At 42.3% G+C, this 27,408-nt stretch overlaps 2 protein-coding genes across 4 annotated transcripts; both read left to right on the top strand.

Annotated features, from left to right (window-relative positions):
- Positions 1-160: 160 nt before the first annotated feature.
- LOC124111231 lies at positions 161-11,459 on the top strand. Its single transcript, XM_046470872.2, has 5 exons — positions 161-273; positions 3,543-3,655; positions 4,852-5,037; positions 7,315-7,411; positions 9,225-11,459. The coding sequence occupies exons 1-5, from the start codon at positions 183-185 to the stop codon at positions 10,796-10,798; spliced, it is 2,061 nt and encodes a 686-aa protein (XP_046326828.2). The 5' UTR covers positions 161-182; the 3' UTR covers positions 10,799-11,459.
- An 11,155-nt stretch (positions 11,460-22,614) lies between these two features.
- On the top strand, positions 22,615-26,855 carry LOC124111246. 3 transcript variants are annotated; one of them, XM_048387617.1, is made up of 4 exons: positions 22,615-22,773; positions 22,969-23,054; positions 23,458-24,599; positions 24,965-26,855. In XM_048387617.1, the coding sequence occupies exons 3-4, from the start codon at positions 24,303-24,305 to the stop codon at positions 26,465-26,467; spliced, it is 1,800 nt and encodes a 599-aa protein (XP_048243574.1). In that variant the 5' UTR covers positions 22,615-22,773; positions 22,969-23,054; positions 23,458-24,302; the 3' UTR covers positions 26,468-26,855. The 3 variants fall into 3 exon arrangements, with proteins under 3 accessions (XP_048243574.1, XP_048243575.1, XP_048243573.1); XM_048387618.1 differs by having other exon boundaries at positions 22,969-23,058; XM_048387616.1 differs by lacking the exon at positions 22,969-23,054.
- Positions 26,856-27,408: the final 553 nt, after the last annotated feature.

Below are 27,408 nucleotides of genomic sequence, written 5' to 3'. Positions count from 1 at the left end.
GGCGGTGTGTATTTCAGGGCGGTACATGTTTCAGGGCCGTGTATATTTCAGGACGGTACATGTTTCAGGGCGGTGTTATGTTTCAGGGTGGTGTATGTTTCAGGGCGGTGTGTGTTTCAGAATGGTACATGTTGCAGGGTGGTGTATGTTTCAGGACTGTGTACGTGGAGGAGTACCAAGAGATGAGGACAGTCCGGAGATGGCTGACGGAGCGGATATCAGTGCTGGTGGTGACTTTACTCAACAGGAAGCAACAGCGTATCGGCGAATCAGGTGAGCTACCGTTACAGAATTGGCAAGGGTAAACTCCGTTAGCTTTGCACAACACAAATACATTGTGAATACATTCTTGCGTATCACTTCACCATTTATACCCATTTCCAGAATCAAATGTGAGCTTTCGGCGAGTCGAGTGACCGCTTTGACCATTTGTCTACCCAACGCCCGTTACAGTAAGAACGTTGCGATAGTTGCAGAGATCTCGTTTCTCCCTAGGAGACTCGGGGATACCACTGTAAAACCTCCTATACTTTAACCCTGACTTACGTCCGCCGCAGTTCTATGATCGCCATATGAAACAGGACCCGGGTGCCGTTGTACAAAGAGATCTAAGGGCTAAGGTGATCGTAACTACTTTAACACAGACTAACGATCATCGTAGCGCTAAGGTTGTTTAGTAAGACACCCTGGCTTCGTTCCACACATGGATCTTAGCGCTACGACTATCGTACCTCCTATGCTTTAACACAGACCTACGTCCGTCGTAGTCCTAAGATTCCCTTATGAAACGGAACCTTGCTTCGTTCCACACAACGATCTTAGCGCTACGACTATCGTACCTCCTATACTTTAACACAGACTTACGTCCGTCGTAGTCCTAAGATGACTTTGCTTCGTTCCACACAACGATCTTAGCGCTACGACTGCCGTACCTCCTATACTTTAACACAGACTTAGTTCTGATACAGCTATATGAAACGGGGCTCAGGGTGCCATTGTACAAAGCGATCAAAACACTGGGGTGGTCGTAACTTCCACACCTTAACGCTTACGACAGTCGTAGCACAAGGCTGTTTTGTAACCACACACCGTTACCCATCCACAGAGCCTAGCCCGCCGAATTCCCTCTAACAGTATTGAAATATTGATGTTACAAACGTGTTATGGGTCGCTATGAATGAAGCTACCAAACATTTGGGTCGGCAATATACGGTTTCAAGAAACATCTGTGTTATGTAATCAGCTGTTCCGTGGTGTAAAAACTATGTATATTTTTAAGGGACGAAGATGAACCGTCATTGATATCGTAAAAATAATCACGCAAAAAATAAACAATAAACACGAGCTGGCATGTCTATCAGTAGAACAGCTGAATACACAATACAAGTATTTCCTGCAAGGGATGATTGATAGCTATGTGTACGTTTCATTCACCTCTTTGATAACAGGCCTCTCTCCAGTAATAACGCAGTCACTTGTGTTTTAAATAGTCCAGGGGGCACGGTTTCTGTTAAATATTAGTTATATATGCGTTCGTTTCGATCTTAAGTTGACTATATGATCCACATACCTTGAACAATATCGAAATTATGTTTTTTGGGTTTGTTTTTTTTTGTTCAACGCGGCACTCTACATGACTGCGGCCTGTAAATAATCGAGAAAAACACGACAAACCAGTGATTGATATTGTGAGCAACGATCCACGTACGTTGACACGCAATGAATCAAGTTACCAAGCCTGACCACCCTATCTGTTAAGTCGCCTCGCACGAACTATAAAGGTTGTTTGGAGAAATTTTCAATCGATATCGCCACGTGATTGACATTATATGCTGATTTTAAATGACGAACGAATGTCGAATATTATACAATATACAAATAAATACAATTCCAAATGTAAAATGGCGATGTTTTGACTGGCTGAAAGAACATTTGCTTACTAAATGCAACTCTTCTGGAATGTACACACCAGAGGAACTTTATCCTTTCCCTTTGTGGGCGACATATTGCCGATGTGATGTAGAATATAATATCAAACGTCAACGCCAGAAAATAACCAGTCTCGATTATCCGACGAAACAAAATCCATTGGGCGAAAAGACAGAATAGCGGTAAATTATAACGGATCACTGAACATGAGTGATGACACCAGGTGTTCGCGAAAAGGGTAAGCATAAACCCACTCATTCTGAAAGGACTTATTTTTTAAGAAGAAGTCATTATTTTCACTTGTTATAAAAATAGGTAACACTTAATACTATAACACAGCCATATAGAATTTCTTTTAACAATGTAAATCTTGAGTCATAGATTAGACCATTAACTACTATGCTTAATCCCTTCTAAGACCCGATGACTTCAGCCGAGTCAAACAGTAAGTCGTGTTTTGTCGGCTTGTTCCTGTAGTCCCCTGCTAGTGGCCTGATTCCGTCTTAGAACGGTCTTAAGATAAGTACTGGTAGACCTCTTGGCGCTGCCTGGCAAATGAAGCATTTCTAATAAACAGTAAAACTCACTGCGGGTCTTTTTCTGGATTTATAAACTATATGCGCAGCATGTTGCCACTGAGATAAGCAGTTATTAATTGCCTGAGCGATTTCAAATAATGTCGCGCTGTTTAACACCCAGTTCAGCGTTTATTTCCTTTTGATATGTCAAGCTGACATAACGATATGAGGAATATTCTGGAATATTATATATCATATACAATGACATGCAAGCTTTTCTTTCGTCAGTGTTTAATTAATTCCACAGATTAGTTAATTGTAGTTTTAAGTGACACGTTGGAGGATAATGTCACTAAAATGAACATAGCTTTGATTCGAATGTTGACTAATGGTGAGGTGAGGTGAGGTGAAATGGGGTAAAACGTCGCCTGCAAGATTAGTGCACTTATATTACGACGTGCACGCATGCAATGGTGCGTGCGTGCGTGCGTGCGTGCGTGCGTGTGTGCGTGCGTGTGTGCGTGCGTGCGTGCGTGCATGTGGCTGGATGGCTGGTTGTACTTGTTTTATAGTGCTAGCCCACTGAGATAATATGTCGCAGGTTAACATGCATTCTTCACTCAGACGATGTATACTGATTGATGTTGTTTTAGCCGCTCAACGTCGAGGACAAGGAGGAGTAACAACAAGTACCATCTGTTAACGTTGGTATGATGCGGCCGGGGATCGAACCCCGGACCTTCCTCTCGACCTATGCAGGTTGTAAGAGGCGACTTACTGGATCGGGGGACCCGTGAAGATCCGGGCTAGAATAGGTCTTCAGCAACTTATGCTTTCCGTAAAAGGCCACTTTTTTAGTCGTAAGAGGCGACTAACGGGATCTGTGCGGCGTAACAACAAAAAAACAAACAAACAAAAAACTGGATGGGGGGTCAGGCCCGATGGCCTGAATGATGCACCACGGGCCCCTTCCGGGTCTGCTAGTACTTGCGTGTATACACCGGGGGGGGACAATACAAAAGAAACATTTCAATTTCTGATTTAGATTTTTTAAATTAAATTTCTGCTAACGCTGAACCACTTCAATTTCTGCAGCGTGCTGTCTACTCGCCGTGGACCCGAGTTTCAGCTCCATCAGAGACAAGATCAACGAGGCGATGGATGCAGCCACGGAGTCCTTCCTCAGACAGAGGCAGTTCTGTCTTATTGTACGTACAGCTTCATCCTTTGTTTGTTTGTTTGTTTGCGTGTTGTTTAATGCCATATTCAACAATACTACATCTATATGTCGGCGAAAAGGCGACTATGCTTGTCGCAACAGGCGACTAACGGGATCGGGTGGTCAGGCTCGCGGACTTGGTTGATGCATGTCATCGTGTCCCAATTGTGTCGATCGATGCTCATGATGTCAATCAATGGATTACTTACAGACCGCCGTCATATAGCTGGAATATTGCTGAGTGCGGCGTTAAACAACAAACAAACAAACATCTATGTCTGTGACTGTAAATAATCTATCCTGGACCAGACAATCCAGTGATTGATATTATGAGCAACGATCCACGCTTTGGGGTATGATGACACGCAATCGACCAAGTCACCAGGCATGAACACCCGACTCATTTAGTCACTGACGACCAGCACAGGTTGTTGGGCAGCAATTCTAACCGGACCCCACCGGTATCCTTTATTAACAACGTACCCATCATGATATATCATAGTGGACAAAATCGTGCACTTGCTCTCATGTACAAAAAATATTTGATCCAGGGTTCGAACCGCAGATTGTGATTTTAGGTTTGTCGGCACCATACCCGTGGTAAACGCCTCAGACCAGAATCACTTTGGCCTTTCTTCCCACGTCGAGGTGATAAGCAGCGATATGACTAAAACTCATGTTCCAGGCGGTAAATCTCACTACCTCCCTTCTACCAAACCGGGCGGAGGGGTAGCCTAGTGGTTTAAGCGTTCGCTCGTCACGTCGAAGACCCGGGTTCGATTCTCGACATGGGTACAATGTGTGAAGCCGATTTCTGGGGTCCCCCGCCATGATATTGTTGGAATATTGGTAAACGCGGCGTAAAACCATACTCACTCACTTACTCACTCACCTTATACCAAACCCGGGCGGAGGGGTAGCTTAGTGGTTAACGCGTTCGCTCGTCACGCCGAAGGTCCTGGTTCGATTCCCCACAAAGGAACAATAGGTGAATCCCAATTCTGGTGTCCCCCGCCGTGATATTGCTGGAATACAAAGCGGCGTAAAACCATACTCACTCTCGCGCAACATCGTCAGCATAATTTTATTGCTTAGTTCGTGTAATTAAAGTGCTCTGTCGATCTACCCATAATTCTGAATTTAATTTTAAGGACATTAGTATATCTCCAACATTTTTTTCAACAGCTCGACTTTAACTCGGCTGTCGAGCAGTGGTGCCGTAATGCTCTGCACATGCGCTGTGAGGCGAAGGGAGCCAAGATCGTCATCACCAATGGTGACGAAATTCCCGACTTCTCCGACACTGGTGGGAATGTCTGCTGTCGATATATGTGCATGCCGTTCAGGTTCCTACAGGGAAAAGCATATAAGGTAAGGAGTGTTTAAAATTCATATGTTTGCTATTTTTATCTCTTAATACTGGGGGGCACGGGTGGCCCAGTCGTCTTAGGCGCCGCGATTCGCTGTGCAGAGTTGCGTCCCTTGGGTACACCAGAAACCTATGAGTTTGGGTTCGAATCCCGGTTCGCCCCGATTATGTTTCTAGGTTTGTTAGCACCATACCCGTGCTCGCGGGTTTCACAAAAAGTGGTAAACGTCTGAGACCTGCATCACTTCGGGCTTTCCTCCCACATTAAGCTGACACGCCGTGATATAACTGGAATACTGTTAAAAGCGGCGTTAAACCCAACTCACTCACTTACTCTTAATACTGTTATTAAAACTATTTAACTGATGTTAATTGGCTTCTGTAGGTGTATAAACTAAAGTACGGTTGTGTTCATCTGAAATTAAGTGGCCTCGTTTTCTCTACGTTTATGGCTTCATAAACGAAAATAAATATTGAAGTCAATTCATATTGATATATGTCAATAATAATAACTTCACAGACACTTTATTTAATTATGAACACAAAAAGGTGTAGAAAACGATAAGGAACCGGTGACATCGTTCAGCGCAATAATGCAAAATACCCTGATTCGATTTAGAATAGACCGCCTCCGTGGTCTAGTGGTAGAGCGTCCGCCCGGAGAGCGGAAGGTCCGGGGTTCGATCCCCGACCGCGTCATACCAAAAGACGTTAAAAGATGGTACTTGTTGTTACCCTGTCTGGCGCTCGGCATGAAGGGGCTAAAACAAGGACTGGTCGGCTCGGAGTCAGTATACTGTGTCTGAGTGGGGTATTCATGTTAAACTGCGGCATGGTATCTCAGTGTGCTAGCACAATAAATCGGCATCAGTCCGGACTAGTACAAGCAGCCACACAAACACACACACGTACATGCACGTCGCTATATAAGTGCAATAATCTTGGACGCGACGTTAAACCCCATTTCACCTCACCTCACCGATTTAGAATAGGTCTTCAGCAACCCATGATCGGGTGGTCAGGCTCGCTGACTTTGTTGATGCACGCCACCGTATCCCAGTTGCGTAGATAGATGCTCATGACGTCAATCACTAGGTCGCCTGGTCCAGACTCGACTATTTACAGACCGCCGTCATATAGCTGGGACATTGCTGAGTGCGGCGTTGAACCAAGCTCCGTGCCCCAAGCCCCGTCGCGAGCTGATTCTTTACAATGCATGGCACACGGCGCTTCATGAATTCGTGGGTCCTAAACTCGTATTTTATCAATGGCGTGCACGTTGTAAATACACGTTCAGGGGTATTATTGGAAACACAGAGCCTCGAACAAGAATATATGTTTACCTGATTGTTTTTCTCGTCAAAGGTTTTATCTAATTGCTTTAAATATGAACATTGTTATAGGTTTGTTCGTTTGTTTGTTGTTTAACGTCGCACTCAGCAATATTCCAGCAGTATGACTGTGGTCTGTACATAATCGAGTCTCGACCAGACAATCCAGTGATTGATATCATGAGTTTCGATCCACGTAATTGGGATACGATGACTTGCATTGTTATAGGTATCCTGCTGTAACACAATATTATATGCATATGGGTTTTCTTCAGCTTTGAAGGATTATACAATTATTTGAAAATATTTAATAATTAATTTCACACCGGGGCGTCATGTGTCGCCGTAGCTGTGGTCCACAATTAGAGGTACTCAAATCAAACGATGCGGGTTTGAACCCCGCTTGCGATACACGTTTTCAAACACATTTTAACATCATTCACTTGTCAAAATATCTATAAAAATAGTTTTCAAAGTGTAAATTAATTGTAATGTTGGTTCAAGATAATGTATAATTGACAAACAACTGTCATTCCTGAAAAATAGTGGAACGTTTAAACAATGGAATCACGTCACTGATGTGTTTTAATTAGATTTAGGGAAACACAAACAGAAAAAGAATTGCTTGATTCGCCAATCACATGCCATGGCATTACTTGCAAATTATGTATTCCGAATTCTTCTGAAACGTCTTTTTATATCGTGCCCATGATTTGTAAATCTTGAAATTTGTTGATCCGAATACAACGGCATATGACTACAATCAGCCGAATGTCTCCTTAATTGAGGTTTTATTGAGTGGCACATTCGTGCTGGTGAGATAGACAAGTATATCTGTTATTAATTGATGGACACAACTGAAATATTGACAAGATATGATTACGAATATGATATTAATAATGACGTACAGCTGCCCCCAATTACATGTGTATACTGCCACGTCTCCAGGTGCAGCGTCGTTCCAAGTATGACGACAGCGAGGTTGTGTTTGATGACGAACAGATCATGCTGTGCACAGCCAATACAAAGTTACAGTCGTATGCAGGTGAGCTACATCCCAGAGCTACCAGAACTATGAACTAAACTGTGCCTTAAACTAATATACTTAAGTGTGAAATACTTGGTTTTCTGAAGTTTTCATTGTAGTGAGCATGACACTTGATATTTCAATGCAGTGAGTGAGTGAGTATGGGTTTACGCCGCTTTTAGCAATATTCCAGCAATATCACGGCGGGGGACACCAGAAATTGGCTTCACACATTGTAACCATGTCGGGAATCGAACCCGGGTATTCGGCGTGACGAGCGAACGCTTTAACCACTAGGCTACCTGACCGCCATCACTGCAGTGAACATAACACTTTGACGGAACTATTGTCTTACAAACTTTTGCAAACTTGGAACTACTTTTTTAAGTTCCAATGACAAGGGGTGGTGAAACGTCCTTGCGGGTTAGGTAGGGAGAATTATGGTTCCAAGGTTTTACATTTGTTGTGAAATAATTTACTTTTCTGGCAGACAACTACACGAAAAGTATATAATAAATATATAGTGCACGTGTCTCGTGAAATATCATGATTCTCTGATCTCGTGACGGGGGAAACGATATATTTTCACTTCGCAACAAGTTGAAATATCTCCTTTGCCCTGTATCTCGATAAGAGAGAACATGATATTTCAATCGACACATGAAATATCCTCTCCATATAATCACTCTGTGCTTTGCACCATGAATTACATTGGATGGTACACTACACTGTCCGCTACATAACATGTCACACGACCCGTGAAGATCCGGGGTAGAATAGGTCTTCAGCAACCCATGCTTGCCGTAACAGGCGACTATGCTTCTCGTAAGAGGCGACTGATGGGATCGGGTGGTCAGGCTCGCTGACTTGGTTGATGCATGTCTTCGCATTCGAATTGCGTGGATCGATGCTCATGATGTCAATCACTGGATTGTCTGGTCCAGACTCGACTATTTACAGACCACCGTCATACAGCTGGAATATTGCTGAGTGCGGCGTTAAACAACAAACAAACAAACATCAAACTCTGACAATATTGACGTCAATTCTTAATCATTCAGGGCGACACAGCATTAGACTATTGTGGATTTCTATTTACCTATTTCATTTTCCCGCCAAACAAATAAGTACTTACTGGGCTGTAAGTGACCTTGCTTGGAAAAAAACATGACCTTGTGAGCTGAAGCATAATCTGTGAACGTTGCAACGAGCGGTGGGTTAAGAATAGTGATTGCTGGTCAAAGGGAGAGAACTCTCGTTCTTCGCGAATCAAGATTCTTTGACAATAATGTCGACACTCACGCACGCACGTGCACAGATTCACGCTTTCACACACACGTACATGTACGTGAGTTTATAAGTGCAATAATCTTGAACGCGATGTTAAACCACTTCTCACCTCACCTCACCTCACCTCACCTCACCTCACCTCACCTCACCAATGCAATGATTATTTCAATCTTGCCACTTTCATTAATATGGGAATGCACGTTCGTTCTATCCATCCTCTAGAGTTGCGGCGCAGCCTTGTTTGATAAAAGTGTTTCGCTCGTCACTCCGAAGACCCGGGTCCGATTCCCTACATTGATACAATGTGTGAAGCTCATGTATGGTGTTCCCCGCTGTGATATTTATGAAATATTGCTAAAGGAGGCGTAAAATCATACTCACTCACTCACCATCCTCTACACTGCTTCAGACATGTTTCACAGCAGATGTGTTAATAAATTGAATTGAACTCGCCCATAATTTAATCTTTCATTACATATCTGTGGTGAGTTTTAGTGATTATCTTACAGCATTTCGATAAAAAGCTGCCATGGTGTTTCAGAGAAAGCTTTGGCGAGCGTCCCTACCCCATCAGGCCGCAGGGTCACAAAGAAGAAGAACACAGTCACGTTCACGACGTCGACACAGACAGCCGCCGACAGTAAGGACACCAAACAGAACAACGGCGACTGTGGCGTCATAGACCTGGAGGATACAGAGCGCGGCGGCGAAGACGAAAATGTGACGTCATGTAGAGATACCACTGCGCATGACCGTGTCTTTAGGGACAAGGACAGAGCGTGCATGACGTCATCAGATCCAAATAGGGAAAGCTCCCTTGAGAAAACTTCCGAAAAATCAGGTGATTTCATTCCGGTTTCGAGTAAGAAAACGCCAAGTTACAGACTAAACAATAAAAACAATATGGCAGAAAAGAGAACTATTCCGACCCCAAAACCAGAAGAAGGAAAACCGGAAGTGCAGAGGGAGACAACTGACACATTAGACGAAAGTTCAAGATTGGATTCATCGTCTGGGTCACGTGATCCTAAAATGGACATAAAAGCGGAAGTGCATTGTGATAATGTATTAGAACACCCCGGTGTTGAGGACGAGGTTAAAATCAGTTACACCAAGAGTAAGTTTAGCAATGTGAACGATATTGAGACAATTATTGAACCTCCTTATGAGGAATCTGTGCGTTCATCCATTCAGACATTGAAGTTGGGAAACTTCACCTCCGAGCAGAGAAATAACCTTCAGTTAAGCATAGATGTGTTTGATAGAAATCCCAACGAAACTGTGATATCGGAGCAACCAAAAAACGAATCTAACGTTTCCGTTGCTAAGCAACAGAAGAGAATAGACAAAATGTTGAAAGATATTATGGGTCCGGCTTCGAATCCAATTAAAAAGCCTCCTAGAAAAGGTAAGACCAAGAATGGTGTCATAAACAAAGGTTTTCAGGGGGAGACCGAGGATGGGAAACAGCCAGAAGGAGACCACGTGAGACCTCTGACCTCAGATGGGTCTCCGTTTTCAAGGAATGACGGTTATTCCACGCTGCCGCTGACGAAGGTCAATGGCGGAAGGTCGACGGCCAAATCTGCAGAGTTTGAGAAAAGCCATGGCGGCGATTTTACAACGTTAGTTCAATCAATCAGTGCCAAAAGGGTGACGAAGATTAGGAAGAACTTCATGGAGAAGGAAGAAGAGAAACTCTTCACGCCAAGGATCCTGCTGGAGAAGGACCGGAACTGCTTCTCTGACCTTGAACCGGTAGAGGATTTCACCGACGTCGAGGGTCACGCCGCGTCTGACAGAGAAGGTGTTGGCTCGCCTAGGGTGATCAGTGTAAAGAGGACGGACAAAACAGTGTCGATGGACTCCGTCAGGACGCACACGGACACCGAGTTAGAGCTTACTGATTGTGACACGGAAGACATGAGTGTTTCCGAGAGTGACACTAAAGCGCATGCGCGTAGAACTAAATCAAACAAGCGGCCAGACCGAGGCCAGCGTGGACAGTATGACTCCCGCCGGAAGTACCTCGCTTTGAATAGTCTGAGAAGAAAAACAAAAGCAAAAGCATTGAATGCGGAAATACGAAACCGAATTCGACTTGCCCAACATTGATAATAGCTGTACCTGGGTACATAGACTGCCGGGGGAAAAGAAAGGTAAACTTTAAATATTGCGTGTGACTAAAAAGTTACGAACGTTATCAAAACGTTATTTAGTTGAAAACAGTCGCCGAACCGCTTCAAAGTTTGGGTCCAAAACACAACTATGTTTCAATACATCACCGAATAATTTTTGTGTTTCATTTTTAGCCACCATCAAATGTGGGAGTATACTTTCTTTTCCCCGGCAGCATGTAAAGAATCGTCATTATTATGCTACCACAAATGACGAAATGTGAACTCGCTGGAGGAATTTCACGATACGAAACACTGAAACAACCCCATGTTGATACCATGGAACACAAATCATGTGTTGCTCATCCTTGTGTCAAATCAATATTTATTCATGTATACATGTTACTTGCATTCCGGTATGACCTTGAAAATGTACCGTCGTATCAACCAAAGAATAAGCTTACCTATTTAATTATTTATTTATTGTATCCATTCGTTATTTATTTTTCCATTAAATGTTTATCATTGTCTATGAAACATGAATACTTCGTCTTCATTTATTAAGCGTACCATGGTATTGGTGGTCTTCCCTTTATGTGTCAGGATCCGCTGTATTGGACTTGAGACCGATTGTGCCCCTTCTTCTGCTGCACCATACCCCAGAGTGTTGAACGTATTTCGGGTTTTCTCACACGCCCAATATAACTGAATGTAACAAATATTTGACGCTTCACGCTAACCTGCCGTGTCTCCGAGAAGTCATTTCCATTACCAACAAAAAAATTAAGAAATAACCGACGAGTGGTCGTTGTTTATTGTATCGGCACGGCCTCGAGTGTTTTTATTGTAGATAAATAACGACCACACATCAATGACTGCACATGGGAATCAATGACTGCACATGGACATCAATGACTACACATGGACATCAATGACTGCACATGGACATCAATAACTACACATGGACATCAATGACTACACATGGACATCAATGACTGCACATGGACATCAATGACTACACATGGACATCAATGACTACACATGGATATCAATGACTACACATGGACATCAATGACTACACATGGACATCAATGACTACACACGGGCATCAATGACTGCACATGGGCATCAATGACTACACATGGGCATCAATGCTTGCACATGGACATAAATGACTGCACAATCTAGGCAAATTCCCTTTGAAAATGATTAATTTGAAACACACAATTGCAATGTCCGGTAGAGGTATGTTACTCCATATTTTTCTCCTGCTCTTCTACTTGAATATAGTTAACTTTATGTTTTAAGCATTTTGCCCTGTCATTTCACATAGTAAATTACCGTATTTTTTTATAAATTTTGCCGTGGAAGTCAAGTCGAATCCATGGGTTCATTATTTCAATTTGGAACATAATCGCACCATGAAGTAGCCAATCACGGACCTGGAATTTGATCTCCCACATATGTTTGATACCAGTTATCTCAAATTGGTTTCTCACCCACAGGTGTCTGCGAAACAGATACAAACCAAGGCTCCACACTGCGACATCTCAACCTCAACATCAACATTTGCCTCTAATGAGCATAGTTTTATTCAGATTCTGCATAAGCGATTAAGTGTCATGTGTAGAAGGCAATACACTCTCTCCTCATCGTCCTGTCTTATTTCCCCTTACATCCTGTTTGTCGCTATTCACAGCGGTGTGACCGTTTCTGTGACAGCCAGTAAGACAGTATGCTTCTCTGTGACAGGCACAGGTATCTGTGAAATGTCGAACCTCTAACATGCGTATCTGTGAAATGTCGTACCTGTAATATGAGTATCTGTGAAATGTCGAACCTCTAACATACGTATCTGTGAAATGTCGTACCTCTAATATGCGTATCAGTGTAATGTCGTACCCCTAACATACGTATCTGTGAAATGTCGAACCTCTAACATACGTATCTGTGAAATGTCGTACCTCTAATATGCGTATCAGTGTAATGTCGTACCCCTAACATACGTATCTGTGAAATGTCGTTACTCTAATATGCGTATCTGTGAAATGTCGTACCTGTAATATGCGTATCTGTGAAATGCCGTACCTGTAATATGCGTATCTGTGAAATGTCGAACCTCTAACATACGTATCTGTGAAATGTCGAACCTCTAACATACGTATCTGTGAAATGTCGTACCTCTAATATGCGTATCAGTGTAATGTCGTACCCCTAACATACGTATCTGTGAAATGTCGTACCTCTAATATGCGTATCTGTGAAATGTCGTACCTGTAATATGCGTATCTGTGAAATGCCGTACCTGTAATATGCGTATCTGTGAAATGTCGAACCTCTAACATAGGTATCTGTGAAATGTCGAACCTCTAACATACGTATCTGTGAAATGTCGTACCTCTAATATACGTATCTGTGAAATGTCGTACCTGTAATATGCGTATCTGTGAAATGCCGTACCTCTAATATGCGTATCTGTGAAATGTCGAACCTCTAACATACGTATCTGTGAAATGTCGTACCTGTAATATGCGTATCTGTGAACTGCCGTACCTGTAATATGCGTATCTGTGAAATGTCGAACCTCTAACATAGGTATCTGTGAAATGTCGAACCTCTAACATACGTATCTGTGAAATGTCGTACCTCTAATATGCGTATCTGTGAAATGTCGTACCTGTAATATGCGTATCTGTGAAATGCCGTACCTCTAATATGCGTATCTGTGAAATGTCGAACCTCTAACATACGTATCTGTGAAATGTCGTACCTCTAATATGCGTATCTGTGAAATGTCTTACCTCTAACATACGTATCTGTGAAATGTCGAACCTCTAATATGCGTATCTGTGAAATGCCGTACCTGTAATATGCGTATCTGTGAAATGTCGTACCTCTAACATACGTATCTGTGAAATGTCGTACCTCTAATATGCGTATCTGTGAAATGTCGTACCACTTACATACGTATCTGTGAAATGTCGTACCTCTAATATGTGTATCTGTGAAATGTCGTACCTCTAACATACGTATCTGTGAAATGTCGTACCTCTAATATGCGTATCTGTGAAATGTCGTACCTCTAATATGCGTATCTGTGAAATGTCGTACCTGTAATATGCGTATCTGTGAAATGTCGAACCTCTAACATACGTATCTGAAAATGTCGTACCTCTAATATGCGTATCTGTGAAATGTCGTACCTCTAACATACGTATCTGTGAATTGTCGTACCTCTAATATGCGTATCTGGGAAATGCCGTAGCTCTAACATACCTATCTGTGAAATGTCTCACTATCTGAAATGTCGTACCTCTAACATACGTATTTGTGACTTGTCTTACCTCTAACACAGGTATCCGTGAAGTGTCTTACCACTAGCATACGTATCTGGGAAATGTCTTACCTCTAACACAGGTATCTGGGAAATGTCGTACCTCTCATATACGTATCTGGGAAATGCCTTACCTCTAACACAGGTATCTGGGAAATGTCTTACCTCTAACACAGGTATATGTGAAGTGTCGTACCTCTAACATACGTATCTGGGAAATGTCTTACCTCTAACACGGGTATCTGGGAAATGTCTTACCTCTAAGATACGTATCTGGGAAATGTCGTACCTCTTACATACGTGTCTGGGAAATGTCTTACTTCTAACATGCGTATCTCTGAAATGTCTTACTTCTAACATACGTATTTGTGGCATGTCTTACCACTAGCATACGTATCTGGGAAATGTCTTACCTCTAACACAGGTATCTGTGAAATGCCTTACCTCTTACATACGTATTTCTGAAATGTCTTACCTATAACATACGTATCTGTGAAGTTTGCAACATCCAAGTGTCGGTCAGGAAGCAATGCAATTACGTCATATGAAGCCTGGCATGGCGCGACGTAACATGTCGGCCAACCTCGCCCCCATTCCACCGGAGACCAACAAAGAAATTGTGACCCACCAGAAGAAAACAGACCTTGTGCTTGGATACAATTACGCTGTGACGTCATAAAGACGTTTGACGCCAACCTACTTAATCGATAAACGCCATGTGTGACGTCATGTATCTCTGTATTAAATATGAATTGAAGCTTGTGAATTGTATTTTTGTGTTCCGAAGTTCGGGTAGTTTAAAAATATAATGAAAAGTCAAAATGTGATTTTTCACCCATAAGATCCCTTATCATGGTTGGTCACAATTATTAAATATATTATGTGTTCTGGTTCTACAAAACTATTATGTCGCTACGTCTGACGTAAACCTGTGTTAGGGGGCACGGGTGGCCCAGTCGTCTAAGGCGCCGCGATTCGCTGTGCAGAGTTGCGTCCCTTGGGCACGCCAGAAACCTATGATTGTGGGTTCGAATCCCGGTTCGCCCCAATTATGTTTCTAGGTTTGTCAGCACCATACCCGTGCTCGTGGGTTTCACCGAAGTGGTAAACGTCTGAGACCTGCTTCACTTCGAGCTTTCCTCCCACATTAAGCTGACACGCCGTGATATAACTGGAATAATGTTAAAAACGGCGTTAAACCCAACTCAATAACTCACTCACTAAACCTGTGTTAAACCCACACGGAGACCGCTGTGGTCATCCAACAAAGATTGTGGAAGACCGCTTTCGTGGTCTAATGGTGGAGCGTCCGCCAGGAGAGCGGAAGGTCTTTGGTTCGATCCCCGTTCGCGTCACACCAAAAGACCTTAAAAGATGGTACTTGTTGTTACCCTGCCTGGCGCTAGGCATTATGTGGATAAAACAAGGACTGGTCGGCTCGGAATCACTTTTTGTGTTCGAGTAGGGTAGTCATGTTACACTGCCGCATCGGATCTCGGTGGGCTAGCATTATAAAATCGGCATTAGTCCGGACTACAAACAGCCACACACACGTACACGCTCGTCGCGATATAAGCGCAATAATCTTGGAGGCGACGTTAAACCCCATTTCACCTCACCTCTCTGTGCGTGCCCTGTATCCACACTTCCCGTGTTACCCTTGACACATCACTACTATTGTAACCGCACAGCGCCTCGTAACCTTGCCTTGGGCTACCGATCACGCGACTGTGTCGCCGTATTCTTTTTCCTATGGGGGCGGTCAGGCAGCCTGGTGGTTAAAGCGTTCACTCGTCACGCCGAAGACCCGGATTCGATTCCCGACATGGGTACAATGTGTGAAGCCCATTTCTGGTGTCCCCCGCCGTGATATTGCTGGAATATTGCTAAAAGCGGCGTAAAACCATACTCACTCACTCTTTTTCCTATGTTACACCAAAGGGTCTACACATCTACTTCCTGCGTCATCTAGTGATTTACTCCGACACTGAACTGACAGGTTATGATATAAATGATCGTTCACTCACTTCTGGGTATATGGACGAGTGGCATACGTTGTATCCACGTGAGGAGTCGAACCCGGGTCTTTGGTTCGAAGATCGAACGCTTTAACCACTAGGCTACTCCATCGATATTATGCAATATGCCGATGGTAAAGACTGTCAGTCTATAAACAGGACAACACCTCACATATTGCTGCTTCAACCCGGAATAAGAAATTAACAGACAGTAAAACTACAAACTCAAATGGACCACTAATTGTAGTTCGTAATAACCGGACCACTAATAATAGTACGCCATAAACATATATACAGCATATATGCAACAAATGCCCGGGACTAAAAAGTAAGTTCGTGATATTGGTCAGTTCGTTATAAGAGTGTTCGTTATAAAAGTAGTTTACCATCTACACACGTAACTACGGGAAGTTGAAGAGAGTGTCAAAATATGCGTTGACAGATTGTGACAGACTGCGTATAATTAATTCCCCATTGTTATGCAAATTTCTCCATAAAAACAGGATGCAGTGATGAATATGGGTGTGCCTGTTAATCATGCACACATCTGTCGCATGGGTAAATGTAATATATACTACTCAAAAGAAGTTAAGGATCACCCGATTCTTTCATATTGGTAATGTAAATCTGTCATGGCATGATAGATTAACTATTGTAATATGAAAGAATCAGGTGATCCTTAACTTCTTTTGAGTAATATATTTCATTTGCAAGGCTGAGACGGTGATGAGATTAGGTGATATTTTGTATGATGTACATTCGAGAAGGGATTGTCTTCAAACAATACGATATAACAGCTGTCTGAACTGTGTAGATGATAACAGCTGTCTGAGCTGTGTAGATGATAACAGCTGTCTGATGTGTAGATGATAACAGTTGACGGAACTGTTCAGATGATAACAGCTGTCTGAACTGTGTAGATAACAGCTGTCTGAACTGTGTAGATGATAACAGCTGTCTGAACTGTGTGGATGATAACAGCTGTCTGAACTGTGTAGATAACAAGTGTCTGAATTGTGTAGATGATAACAGCTGTCTGAACTGTGTAGATGATAACAGCTGTCTGAACAGTTTAGATGATAACAGCTGTCCGAACTGTGTAGATGATAACAGCTGTCTGAACTGTGTAGATAACAACTGTCTGAATTGTGTAGATGATAACAGCTGTCGGCACTGTTAAGATGATAACAGCTGGCTGAACTGTGGAGATGATAACAGTTGACGGTGCTGTTTAGATGATATCAGCTGTCTGAACTGTGTAGATAACAGCTGTCTGAACTGTGTAGATGATAACAGTTGACGGTGCTGTTTAGATGATATCAGCTGTCTGAACTGTGTAGATGATAACATCTGTGGGTACTGTTTAGAAGATAAAAGCTGTCTGAACTGTGTAGATGAAAGCAGCTGTCTGAACTGTGTATAGATGATAACAACTGTCTGAACTGTGTAGATGATAACAGCTGTCTGAGCTGTCTAGATGATAACCCTTTTAGCTCTAGCAGCATTTACTCACCCCATTCTTAGGTCCGGCAGCCTATACTCACCCCTTTCTTCAGCTCTAGCAGCCTATACTTACCCCATTTTTCAGTTCTTGCAGCCTATACTCACCACACCCTTTTTCAGCTCAAGCAGCCTATACTCACCCCATTTTTCAGCTCTAGCAGCCTATACTCACCCCATTTTTCAGCTCTAGCAGTCTATATTCACCACACCCTTTTTCAACTCTAGCAGCCTATACTCACCCCCTTTTTCAGTTCTAGCAGCCTATACTCACCACACCCTTTTCAGCTCTACAGCCTATACTCACCACACCCCTTTTCAGTTCTAGCAGCCTATACTCACCCCCTTTTTCAGCTCTAGCAGCCTATATTCACCACACCCTTTTTCAATTCTAGCAGCCTATACTCACCCCCTTTTCAGCTCTACAGCCTATACTCACCACACCCCTTTTCAGTTCTAGCAGCCTATACTCACCCCCTTTTTCAGCTCTAGCAGCCTATACTCACCACACCCTTTTTCAATTCTAGCAGCCTATACTCACCCCCTTTTCAGCTCTACAGCCGAAACTCACCACACCCCTTTTCAGTTCTAGCAGCCTATACTCACCCCCTTTTTCAGCTCTAGCAGCCTATACTCACCCCCTTTTTCAACTCTAGCAGCCTGTACTCACAACACCCTTTATCAACTCCGACATTAACAGGCTTGCGCGTTCCTTTATCGATAATATTGTTTGAACTTTTTTCAGAGGACTAAAACAATCATGTTAGTCTAGCGTGTGCGGCGTTAACACACAAGCAAACAACACATCACAAGTACCTGGAAGGTTTCCTATACGTCCCCTAAATACAGTCAAACCCATGGATGATATGTTAAACAGTCAGGAAACGGGTACAACAAGTTGCACGTTGTTTCTAAGGGATCACAAGTAGCTCTCGTTATTCCAGATCAAGTTTCTTCCCGTGGAATTGATATGATAACCGTATTCCCTCTATTACACGTTCCGCCCAAACTGACGCCAGTCATACGATCTGCCTGAACAAATAGAAGCCGGTGTGACATTGAAAATGGACCCGCGTTGAAGAGTGACCCGGGAGTCAGTATTCAACGTTGAAAACATACCCGGTCTCAGTTTTCAACAGACCAGGGTCAATTTTCGACAGTTGAAAAGTCGTTAAATAGTGACCCGGGCCTCGCGTTGAAAAGTGACTCCGTTGAATTATGACTGCTTTCCAGAAGACATTGGCAACATGCCTAAATTGGTGCAAATATTTATCAGTGTGTTCGGGATGAGGGTTGGAGGTGACACGTATTTATAGGCATGTGTTAACGTATACATATACAAATTGTCATGGTTCCTGGCTTTAGAAATGATCGTCACGATATGGCTTAAATATTGCCGATGTGACGTAAAGCATTAACTCACTCATTCACTCACTTCAGAAATGTGTGTGCATGTACAGCTGTTTTGAGCGCCCAGTGACTCCCTGTGCGTACACTTGCACGTCTGTTGAGTTTGTTTGATTGGGTTTTACGTGGCTTTGGTTAGTATTTCAACCATAACGCCACGGTGGTTACAATGGGGCACCAGTGACCCGGTGGGTGCACGTATGTTAGAGCAAGTATGTGGGTGCAGGGTACATGTAGTATTATATGTATGTATCTATGTATGTATGTATGTATGTATGTATGTGTGTGTGTGTGTGTGTGTGTGTGTGTGTGTGTGTGTGTGTGTGTAGAGAGAGAGAGAGAGAGAGAGAGAGAGAGAGAGAGAGAGAGAGATAGAGAGAGAGAGAGAGAGAGAGAGAGTGGCCCTTATTGTGTATTTAAACAGTAATGACCACGTATTGTCTTCAGATAAATCGGTCAAAATCATGTGCACAGCACAATAGTGGCAAAAGTGTTTTTTCACGTGCAACTGGTCACGTGGCCTTTATACCGCACGTGTTTTCAGCCATACGTGTTAGCAGTCATTAAAAACAAACAAACAAAACCAAGAAAACGAAAGTCTTTACGGCCATTTGTCATGCCACGCCTTTCAAATGTGCAACGTGAACGTGCAATCGGCATGTTGCAGACGGGAACGTCCGTAGCTGAAGTCTCAAGGACGATGGATGTGTGACCCCACACAGCAATTGTGACAAGGTACTGGCCGTCAAGGTCTCCCGACCTCAATCCCATCGAACACGTCTGGGATGCTCTTGGGAGAAGTCTGCGCACTCTCCAGAACCAACCACAGAATTTGCAAAATCTTGGCACCATTTTGCAACAACAATGGCGTCGTCTTCCCAGTCATGTGTTCACAAGCATCACAAGGTCCATGCGGAGGCGTTGTGTGGCAGTTGTCAACGCACATGGTGGCCATACAAGCTACTGAACTTGTGTGCCATCAGATTCTCGTGCTTGGGACTTATGATTTAAACTGTTGATGTTATTACCGAATACCGTAGGTGCTTGGAATAAATTATGGTTACCACCGTTAATTAAAATCCTTCCTTGGACATTAATGATTAAAAATTACCTTCGCTGATACATTTGTCCGTTGTATATCATATATGGGATTATTTTTAAAAATATGAAGTTTTTAATTTGACTCAGTATATTTACATACAAACTTCAACCCCGTAATATTTCAAAATATGAAATCCCACTTCACAGACAAATCAACAATATTGTGAGAAGTTAGTGTCAATAAGATTAGTTAAAAAACTATAACATTAAAAGCACCATTCGCATTCGATGCGTGGGGACGTTTTCGGTGGAACTCAATAGAAACCATTAATCTAATGCATGACAAAGGTCTGAAAGGACGGACTGCAAGTGTTACCAGCCAACAAAAGGACGTGCCCACAACGTTGTAAGAACGTTGTCGTAATATTGCTACAACGTATTAAAGCAGTCAATAAGTCGAACGTTACTGGGAGTCTACATAGTAACCAAATAACCTACGTATGCAACGTTGCCTGGACCCCCTGTGTTAACTGGGTTATCAGCATCTCTGTTCGAAGACTGAACATCATCATCATCGAATTTGGAATAGCGGTTTATGTAAGGCGGGTGAAGCAAATCAGAAATGCATAGTTTTGTATTATAAACCCAAGAAGTTTCTGATCACATATGCTACAATGACCACTCCCATCATTTGCAACGTGAAACAAAAGTGCAGGCCGAGCGATGGAAGTTACCAGACTCGCCAACAGCTAAATACCAAGTTTGTTTTCAAGAGATTAAACTTTTTTACTATTTCTAAAAAGGTCAAACACTTAATAGATCACACAAAGGTAAAGATCAAAGACACATCTGCATACTATAGGCATTTCAAGATAAGAAAGCTGAAAATCTGACCAAAAGGGCAATGTTCAATTAAGTCAGTGAACTGTGTCCGTATCGGTGTTGCAATGAAGGCAACTCTTCGAAAAACCACATAATCAAAGATATTGAACACGTTTAAAAAATTGACAATGATGTTACACACAATTCCTATAAAAGCCTGTTTTATTTGTGAAAAGTGGTGTGCGCGATTAAATGAAAAGAAACAAAACCAGCACTATTTCAAAACCTTCAGTAAATTGTAGTAATATCGGTGAATTTTGCCGAATTTCAAAAGTGCACAATGAATTTTTGGAAATGTGGACGTTATCAAATGCTTTGAGCCTAAAACACTTGTAATAAGTAGATAACGACGAGCATTCTCTACCACATTAAGCGACTCTATACAAAACAATGGAGAATACCCAAATACTGGTACCTGTTTTAGATTGTCTAACAACACCACGCACCAGTACACGGCAGCTGGGTTGTGATGGATGCTTTTTGAGAATGTGGGTTCGAACTGTGACCTACAGATCTAGCCCCCAGTGATTTCCACTTGTCCCCTAAATTGAAAAAGCACCTGCGGGGTTGAAGATTTGAGGACGACAACAATTGACGGCTGGACCTCTTTATATCGGGCATTAATGATTGGAAAACCAGATGAAACAAGTGTGTGAAACTGGAACCGTACTAAGTTGAAAAATATTTGTAACTTTAGCCAGAATTTCAACTGTAAGTTAGCAAGGCTCAAAACGTTTTGATATCCGCTCTTAAAAGTACTTTGTTTATTAATTAAATCTTAACAAAAATGAAGATTGAAAGGTAGCTGGATTTTGGGTTGTATAGATCTATATTTTTGGCCAGTTAATCTTGAATCTGGATTTTTCCCGTTTTAATAAAACATGAAACGCCTCCACCCTTCTCTCTACCGCACTCAAAAAGACATACATGTACGTAAAACAACTGATGCCAGCTGACAGATACGTACTCAGAAACACCCGGATAAAGACACACAAAAAGATTTCATCGATTATAACATTAGATCTTTTTATTTACACTAGAAGTCAAAATTCAACGGAGTCACTTTTCAACGCGAGGCCCGGGTCACTTTTTAACGACATGGTAAGCTGACAGGGTCACTTTTCAACTGTTGAAAATTGACCCTGGTCTGTTGAAAATTGAGACCGGGTATGTTTTCAACGTTGAATACTGACTCCCGGGTCACTTTTCAACGCGGGTCCATTTTCAATGTCACACCGGACCTCAAATAGACGCCGGGCCCACAGTTTGCTATTTAGTACTGTCATATGTTGGTGATTAATAATGACCGTTTGCTGTAAATATACCCTTTGTATGACTGTAGAATTTGGGATTAGGTAAGGTGTCGAGTTGCATTGTGCCAGCTTTAAACAGAATATATGCCGGGCCCCCAATAGACTCCGGATGAACAGCTTGCGCGATATTAACAGACCTCCAAGCGTCTAACAGAGGAAATACGGTATGTGGAGACTCCATTGTTCATTCTACCGCCAAGTCATATCCCTAACCTATTCATACGTGTGAAATCCCCAACGCCACTGTCAGTGATAAAAATATCCTAGGTTATACATGCTCCAATACACACACAACACAACCGCGTGGTACGAACTTACGTCACTGTGTTATTGAAAACTGTCGAGGACTGATGCGTAAGCGGCCGGCTCACGATGTCATTCGTGATGAAGTTCGGGTGTCGGGCTGACGACGTTCTGTCGTAAAATGACCATGTGTACGAGAGGTAATTTTCCAAATAGGAAAATTACAGAATAATTTGTAAGTATGTCTGTATAGTAACACGTAATATATGAATACAATGTTTCTACTAACATGGCCCGCTGAAGATCCGGTCTTCAATAACCTGTGCTTGTCTAACAGGCGACTAACGGATCGGTGACTTTGTTGATGCATGTCAGTCGCATTGTTTTAAGGTCATGATGTCAATCACAATCACTGGATTGTCTGTTGCAGACTTGATTATTTACAGACCGCTGTCATATAGCTAAAAAATTGCAGATTGCGGCGTTAAGAGTGGATTGTGTTGCATGTATCCCGCAGTAGGTATACAACATTTGTTTATCGCCTTTTGTTTTTGTCTCTTAAATGATCTTTAACTTTAACACAACCAACCATCTGGTATCCTCGGTTCCAAACCTGTACAATTCGGCAGTTCCTTCCCCGGGGTGTGAAGAGCTCGTTCGCTATAAGGGTGTAGACATCTTGTTTGAATTAACTTTAAGTCTTTTGTACTGATTTATTTATTGCGCTAGGTCAAGGTGCCCTTTTGTCGCCAGCTGTGTTCAACATTGACGTACTATTATAAAGTTACTCATACTCCTTTAATAATTATATTGCCCCGTAACTTGTAGGAGGAAGGAAAGAGAATATGTACCGAGTATATATAACACGATTGTTAATAGTGAAGTAGGATCATAACTATGTTTAATGTAATGCTTTCAGGGCCACATATCCATGGCGTATGAGGGATCATGTGTGTTGCTGTAATCAAGAATGAGAAGAGATGTGACTATTGAAACAGAATTTCTAGGAAGTGATACACTTGATTCAAGAGCTATCATGAATTGGTACAAGGCGTGTGGACTGACTAGAACGTACCTTGATAATAACTGAATGGAGACATTGCAAGGGGTTAAATCACTCTGTGCTTGTAGTAAACTGCATGACGTTTTAAATTTTTACCTCCGTTGTCAAACCTGAAGGCTCATTGAGTCAGTTTTGGACTACTAGCAAATGAAAGTTGCATCTCAATTTTAACCGAGAAAGAAGTAATGGATATCAAGCACTGTGGTCCATGACAACTCTATTTAAGGATTACAGAAAACATGCATATTTTGCTGAAGTATTTGGAATGGTAAGGAACAAATTGAATGAAAGAAATACCTTTCAGGAATGTTTACCGTCTGTTTACTCGTATCTGATCGGTCACCTTGACATTAATTAAAATATGGTCGTATTATAATGTCTTCTACAATGTCACTTGTGACTTGCATGTCCCGATACGATGACATAACACTTTCCTCGGCGAATGGTTCTGAAAGAGAAAATAGCCCAATGCTTTGTGTAAGTCAAACGTGTATGTTTGATACCATTGTCCACAAGACAGGTAAAATGAAGGCATTACAACACCCTTGTGGTATGGCTAGCACAATTGTGTTTCTATTCTCAATAACAGACTGACTAGATTATCAAAGAAGCAGATAAAAGTGAGTATGAGGGGAACATCATGAACCTATGGGACTTTCATTTGAAGATGGGTTTTGCATTTGTATAAATGTATTACTAATATGTCAATACTTATGGAGTCAATAGAAGAACGTGCTTTGCAATATCATCGGGTTGACTTTGTGAGGAGGCTCAACGTTTCTGATTATGTTCTGGATTTCTTATTACAAGAAGGAGGTATTTCTGATCTGACATATGAAGAAATTAGTTCTAAAGAAACCAGACAGAAGCAAGCTACGTTGCTCATTGACAACGTCATCCGGAAAGCTATTATACCATTATTCATCAAAGGACTTGAATATGGGAACAGCCACCTCTATCTTGCTAGAAGACTGAGACAGTCAATCAAAGATCTTCAGGGGCAAGACCGCCTCCGTGGTCTTGTGGTAGAGCGTCCGCCCGGAGAGCGGAAGGTCCAGGGTTCGATCCCGGGCCGCGTCATACAAAAAGACGTTAAAAGATTGTACTTGTTGTTACCCTGTCTGGCGCTCGGCATTAAGGGGCTAAAACAAGGACTGGTCGGCTCGGAGTCAGTATACTGTGTCTGAGTGGGGTATTCATGTTGAACTGCGGCATGGTATCTCAGTGAGCTAGCACTATAAATCGGCATCAGTCCGGACTAGTACAAGCAGCCACACACACACATACACGTGCATGCACGTCGCTATATAAGTGCAATAATCTTGGGCGCGACGTTAAACCCAATTTCACCTCACCTCTTCAGGGGCAAGAGGATCCTGGCCAAAGAGGTTACAGTCATGCTCCATCAACAGACCATGTAAGTGGCGAACCTTTCTTAAGTGGTGAATCTGTTGCTCGATCACAAATAGACACTATCAGCAATGGAACATGTCTTTTCGATCCAGATGCTACCACCGTTCTTGTATGTGCAGGGACTATCCGAAAGGTCTGTGTCAGAAGTTGTACTTACAGAGAACAAGCTATTCATTCGGGAAAAGAACAGGCTAAAATCATATGTTCTAATAATGAGGATGGCTTTGATGATGAGACAGTTTCAAAATACAGAGCTGTAGAACCCACTGAAACCATTGTTCAGCAACCAAGGAAGGTTGCTATTATGGATGGAAAGAAGAAGACTCTTACGAAGCTGCATTATCATTTGAAATTGATGTCTCATGACGGAAAGAAAAATGAATTTGCTGATTGTGTTACAAAATACAAGGCTATGTACGGCAATGATTCAGATGTCATGTTGACTCTGTTAGACGCTGAAGTAGAGAGCCGAAGGCTGGTGTATGATACTGATTTGCATAGAGGGGATATATTTGATGAGATGGAGAAGCTCCTGAAAACATCATCTCAGCCTTTAGCTGCAACAATGATGTTCCTCGCCAGAAAAGGATCTGCTAGGACTATGAAAGAGTCACTAGAAGTGGGTATGGATATGCTTGAAGATGCTCGAGCTCTCGCTGAGAGGATTGAACCATGCAAGGACACAGGGATGGTTGTGTATATACAGATTAACATCCTTCTACAAATCTACGAGAAAAATCCTCTACTGAATATCAAACGGGACATCATCAATAAAATCGACGAAGCTATCAATGTCCACTTTGCCGAAGGTTTACCTTTACTTCGGGAGGACTATTCCAGGATGTTGTACTTGAAATTTGTATTCTGTTATCTTGGTATTGGGTTGTTTGGAAACTGTATAGAAGGCGGTGTTACTTCTGAGGGTGATTTGAGATCTGCCGAGGCATGTCTGAGATACATTGACTCACAGCAACACACTTTCGACAACAGGAGAAAGATGTTCTACTTCATGGCGAAGTCAGTTCTCTGTCGGAAACGAGACAATCAGAGAGACGCTTTGGATTTTGCTAATATGGCAGAACAAAAGGCCATATGTTGTGGATATATGAAGGAGTTGGGACCAATTCTAGAACTGACTGGTCATCTCAAAGAAGAGGTTGAAAGCATCGAGCTACAGGAACGTAAAACAAGACAACATGAAATCGAGAATGAGTTGAATGGACTCGTTTTGGAGAGTGTGCTGCAGAAAACTTCAAACCAGTGGGGTCCTGAACTGAATGTTATTGGGAGAGAAGTCAATAGGAAATATCATAAACAATTACTTTGTTTTGGTATACTGGTTTGTTTAGCTGTCTGTGTCATTGTCTCTTATTCCTTTTCAGACGAAGCAATAGACATCATTTCCTTTATGTATAATACATTAACACAACAATGTTGTGACGTGGTTGTTTGAACTCGAAGATGTTGATACATTTCAGTCAACGTACCCCATGACCATGATTTGTAACTTGTCAAAGTGAGTCAGTCTTATCAACAGAACCTTGTTCCTCATGATACTAATCAATATTAACGGCTTCATATGATACAGATTAGTTTCCTTATTGAATGCGTGATTTCTTCTGTTATTACCCACAGTAAGCATGAGGATAAAATGCTTACATTTACTGACACTGAAGAAAGCTGACTTAGTTTTTGTTTGATATCCTATTGTCAAGGTCTACCAAGGTTTTCATATTTGTGATGAATAAAATTATGTCAAATGTGTGCATTGCCTATATCATCTTTGGGGTAATGGTTTTTAGTGGCACCAATGTAGAGTTTTCAAATTAAATTAAATTCTTAGTATTAGTATTATTATTATTATTATTATGACACAGATTATACTAAATAGATGCAGCAAAGAGGATTTGGGTGATCCTGGCTCAGTCAGGCTGGTCAGACTCATCAGCAGCTCAGGGACCTTGCCCCCCTCTACACGCAGCCCAGAAAGCGAATGGGACTTCTCCCGGGAAGTGCTGCTTTGTTGAACCCACCAAGAACCTTTCAGAGATTGTGAAGACTCCCCGATACTGCAGCCTTCCGCATTACCCAGATTGTCAGAAGGGCTGTGTTACCTGCAGCTAACCCGGGTCCTCTCACAATGTCATTCAACAGATTGGATGGTCCTAAACCTAAATCAGCGAGAACAATGGATGGTCAGACTACTTGGTACCTGGGATGTTTGTTTGTTTGTTGTTTAACGCCACACTCAGATGTATTCCAGCTATATGACGGCGGTCTGTAAATAATTGAGTCTGGACCAGACAATCCAGTGATTTATCATCATGAACATCGATCCACGCAACTGGGATCGATGACATGCATCAACCAAGTCCACCAATCACCCGATCCCGT

The sequence above is a fragment of the Haliotis rufescens genome, unplaced genomic scaffold (assembly GCF_023055435.1).
Source record: "Haliotis rufescens isolate VD_foot unplaced genomic scaffold, xgHalRufe1.0.p SCAF_7, whole genome shotgun sequence".
Lineage (NCBI taxonomy): Eukaryota > Metazoa > Mollusca > Gastropoda > Lepetellida > Haliotidae > Haliotis > Haliotis rufescens.
Note: the sequence above shows the minus strand (reverse complement) of the source record. Positions and strands in the feature narration are given on the sequence as shown.

What these genes read in the sequence shown, in the direction of transcription:
- LOC124111231 (XM_046470872.2), top strand. Translation starts at nt 183, where the DNA reads ATGAGGACAGTCCGGAGATGGCTGACGGAGCGGATATCAGTGCTGGTG. An exon ending in ACAGCGTATCGGCGAATCAG is followed by an intron (nt 274 to 3,542) that starts GTGAGCTACCGT and finishes CAATTTCTGCAG; the next exon opens with CGTGCTGTCTACTCGCCGTG. An exon ending in AAAGTTACAGTCGTATGCAG is followed by an intron (nt 7,412 to 9,224) that starts GTGAGCTACATC and finishes ATGGTGTTTCAG; the next exon opens with AGAAAGCTTTGGCGAGCGTC.
- LOC124111246 (XM_048387616.1), top strand. Translation starts at nt 24,303, where the DNA reads ATGTCAATACTTATGGAGTCAATAGAAGAACGTGCTTTGCAATATCAT. An exon ending in AGTCAATCAAAGATCTTCAG is followed by an intron (nt 24,600 to 24,964) that starts GGGCAAGACCGC and finishes TCACCTCTTCAG; the next exon opens with GGGCAAGAGGATCCTGGCCA.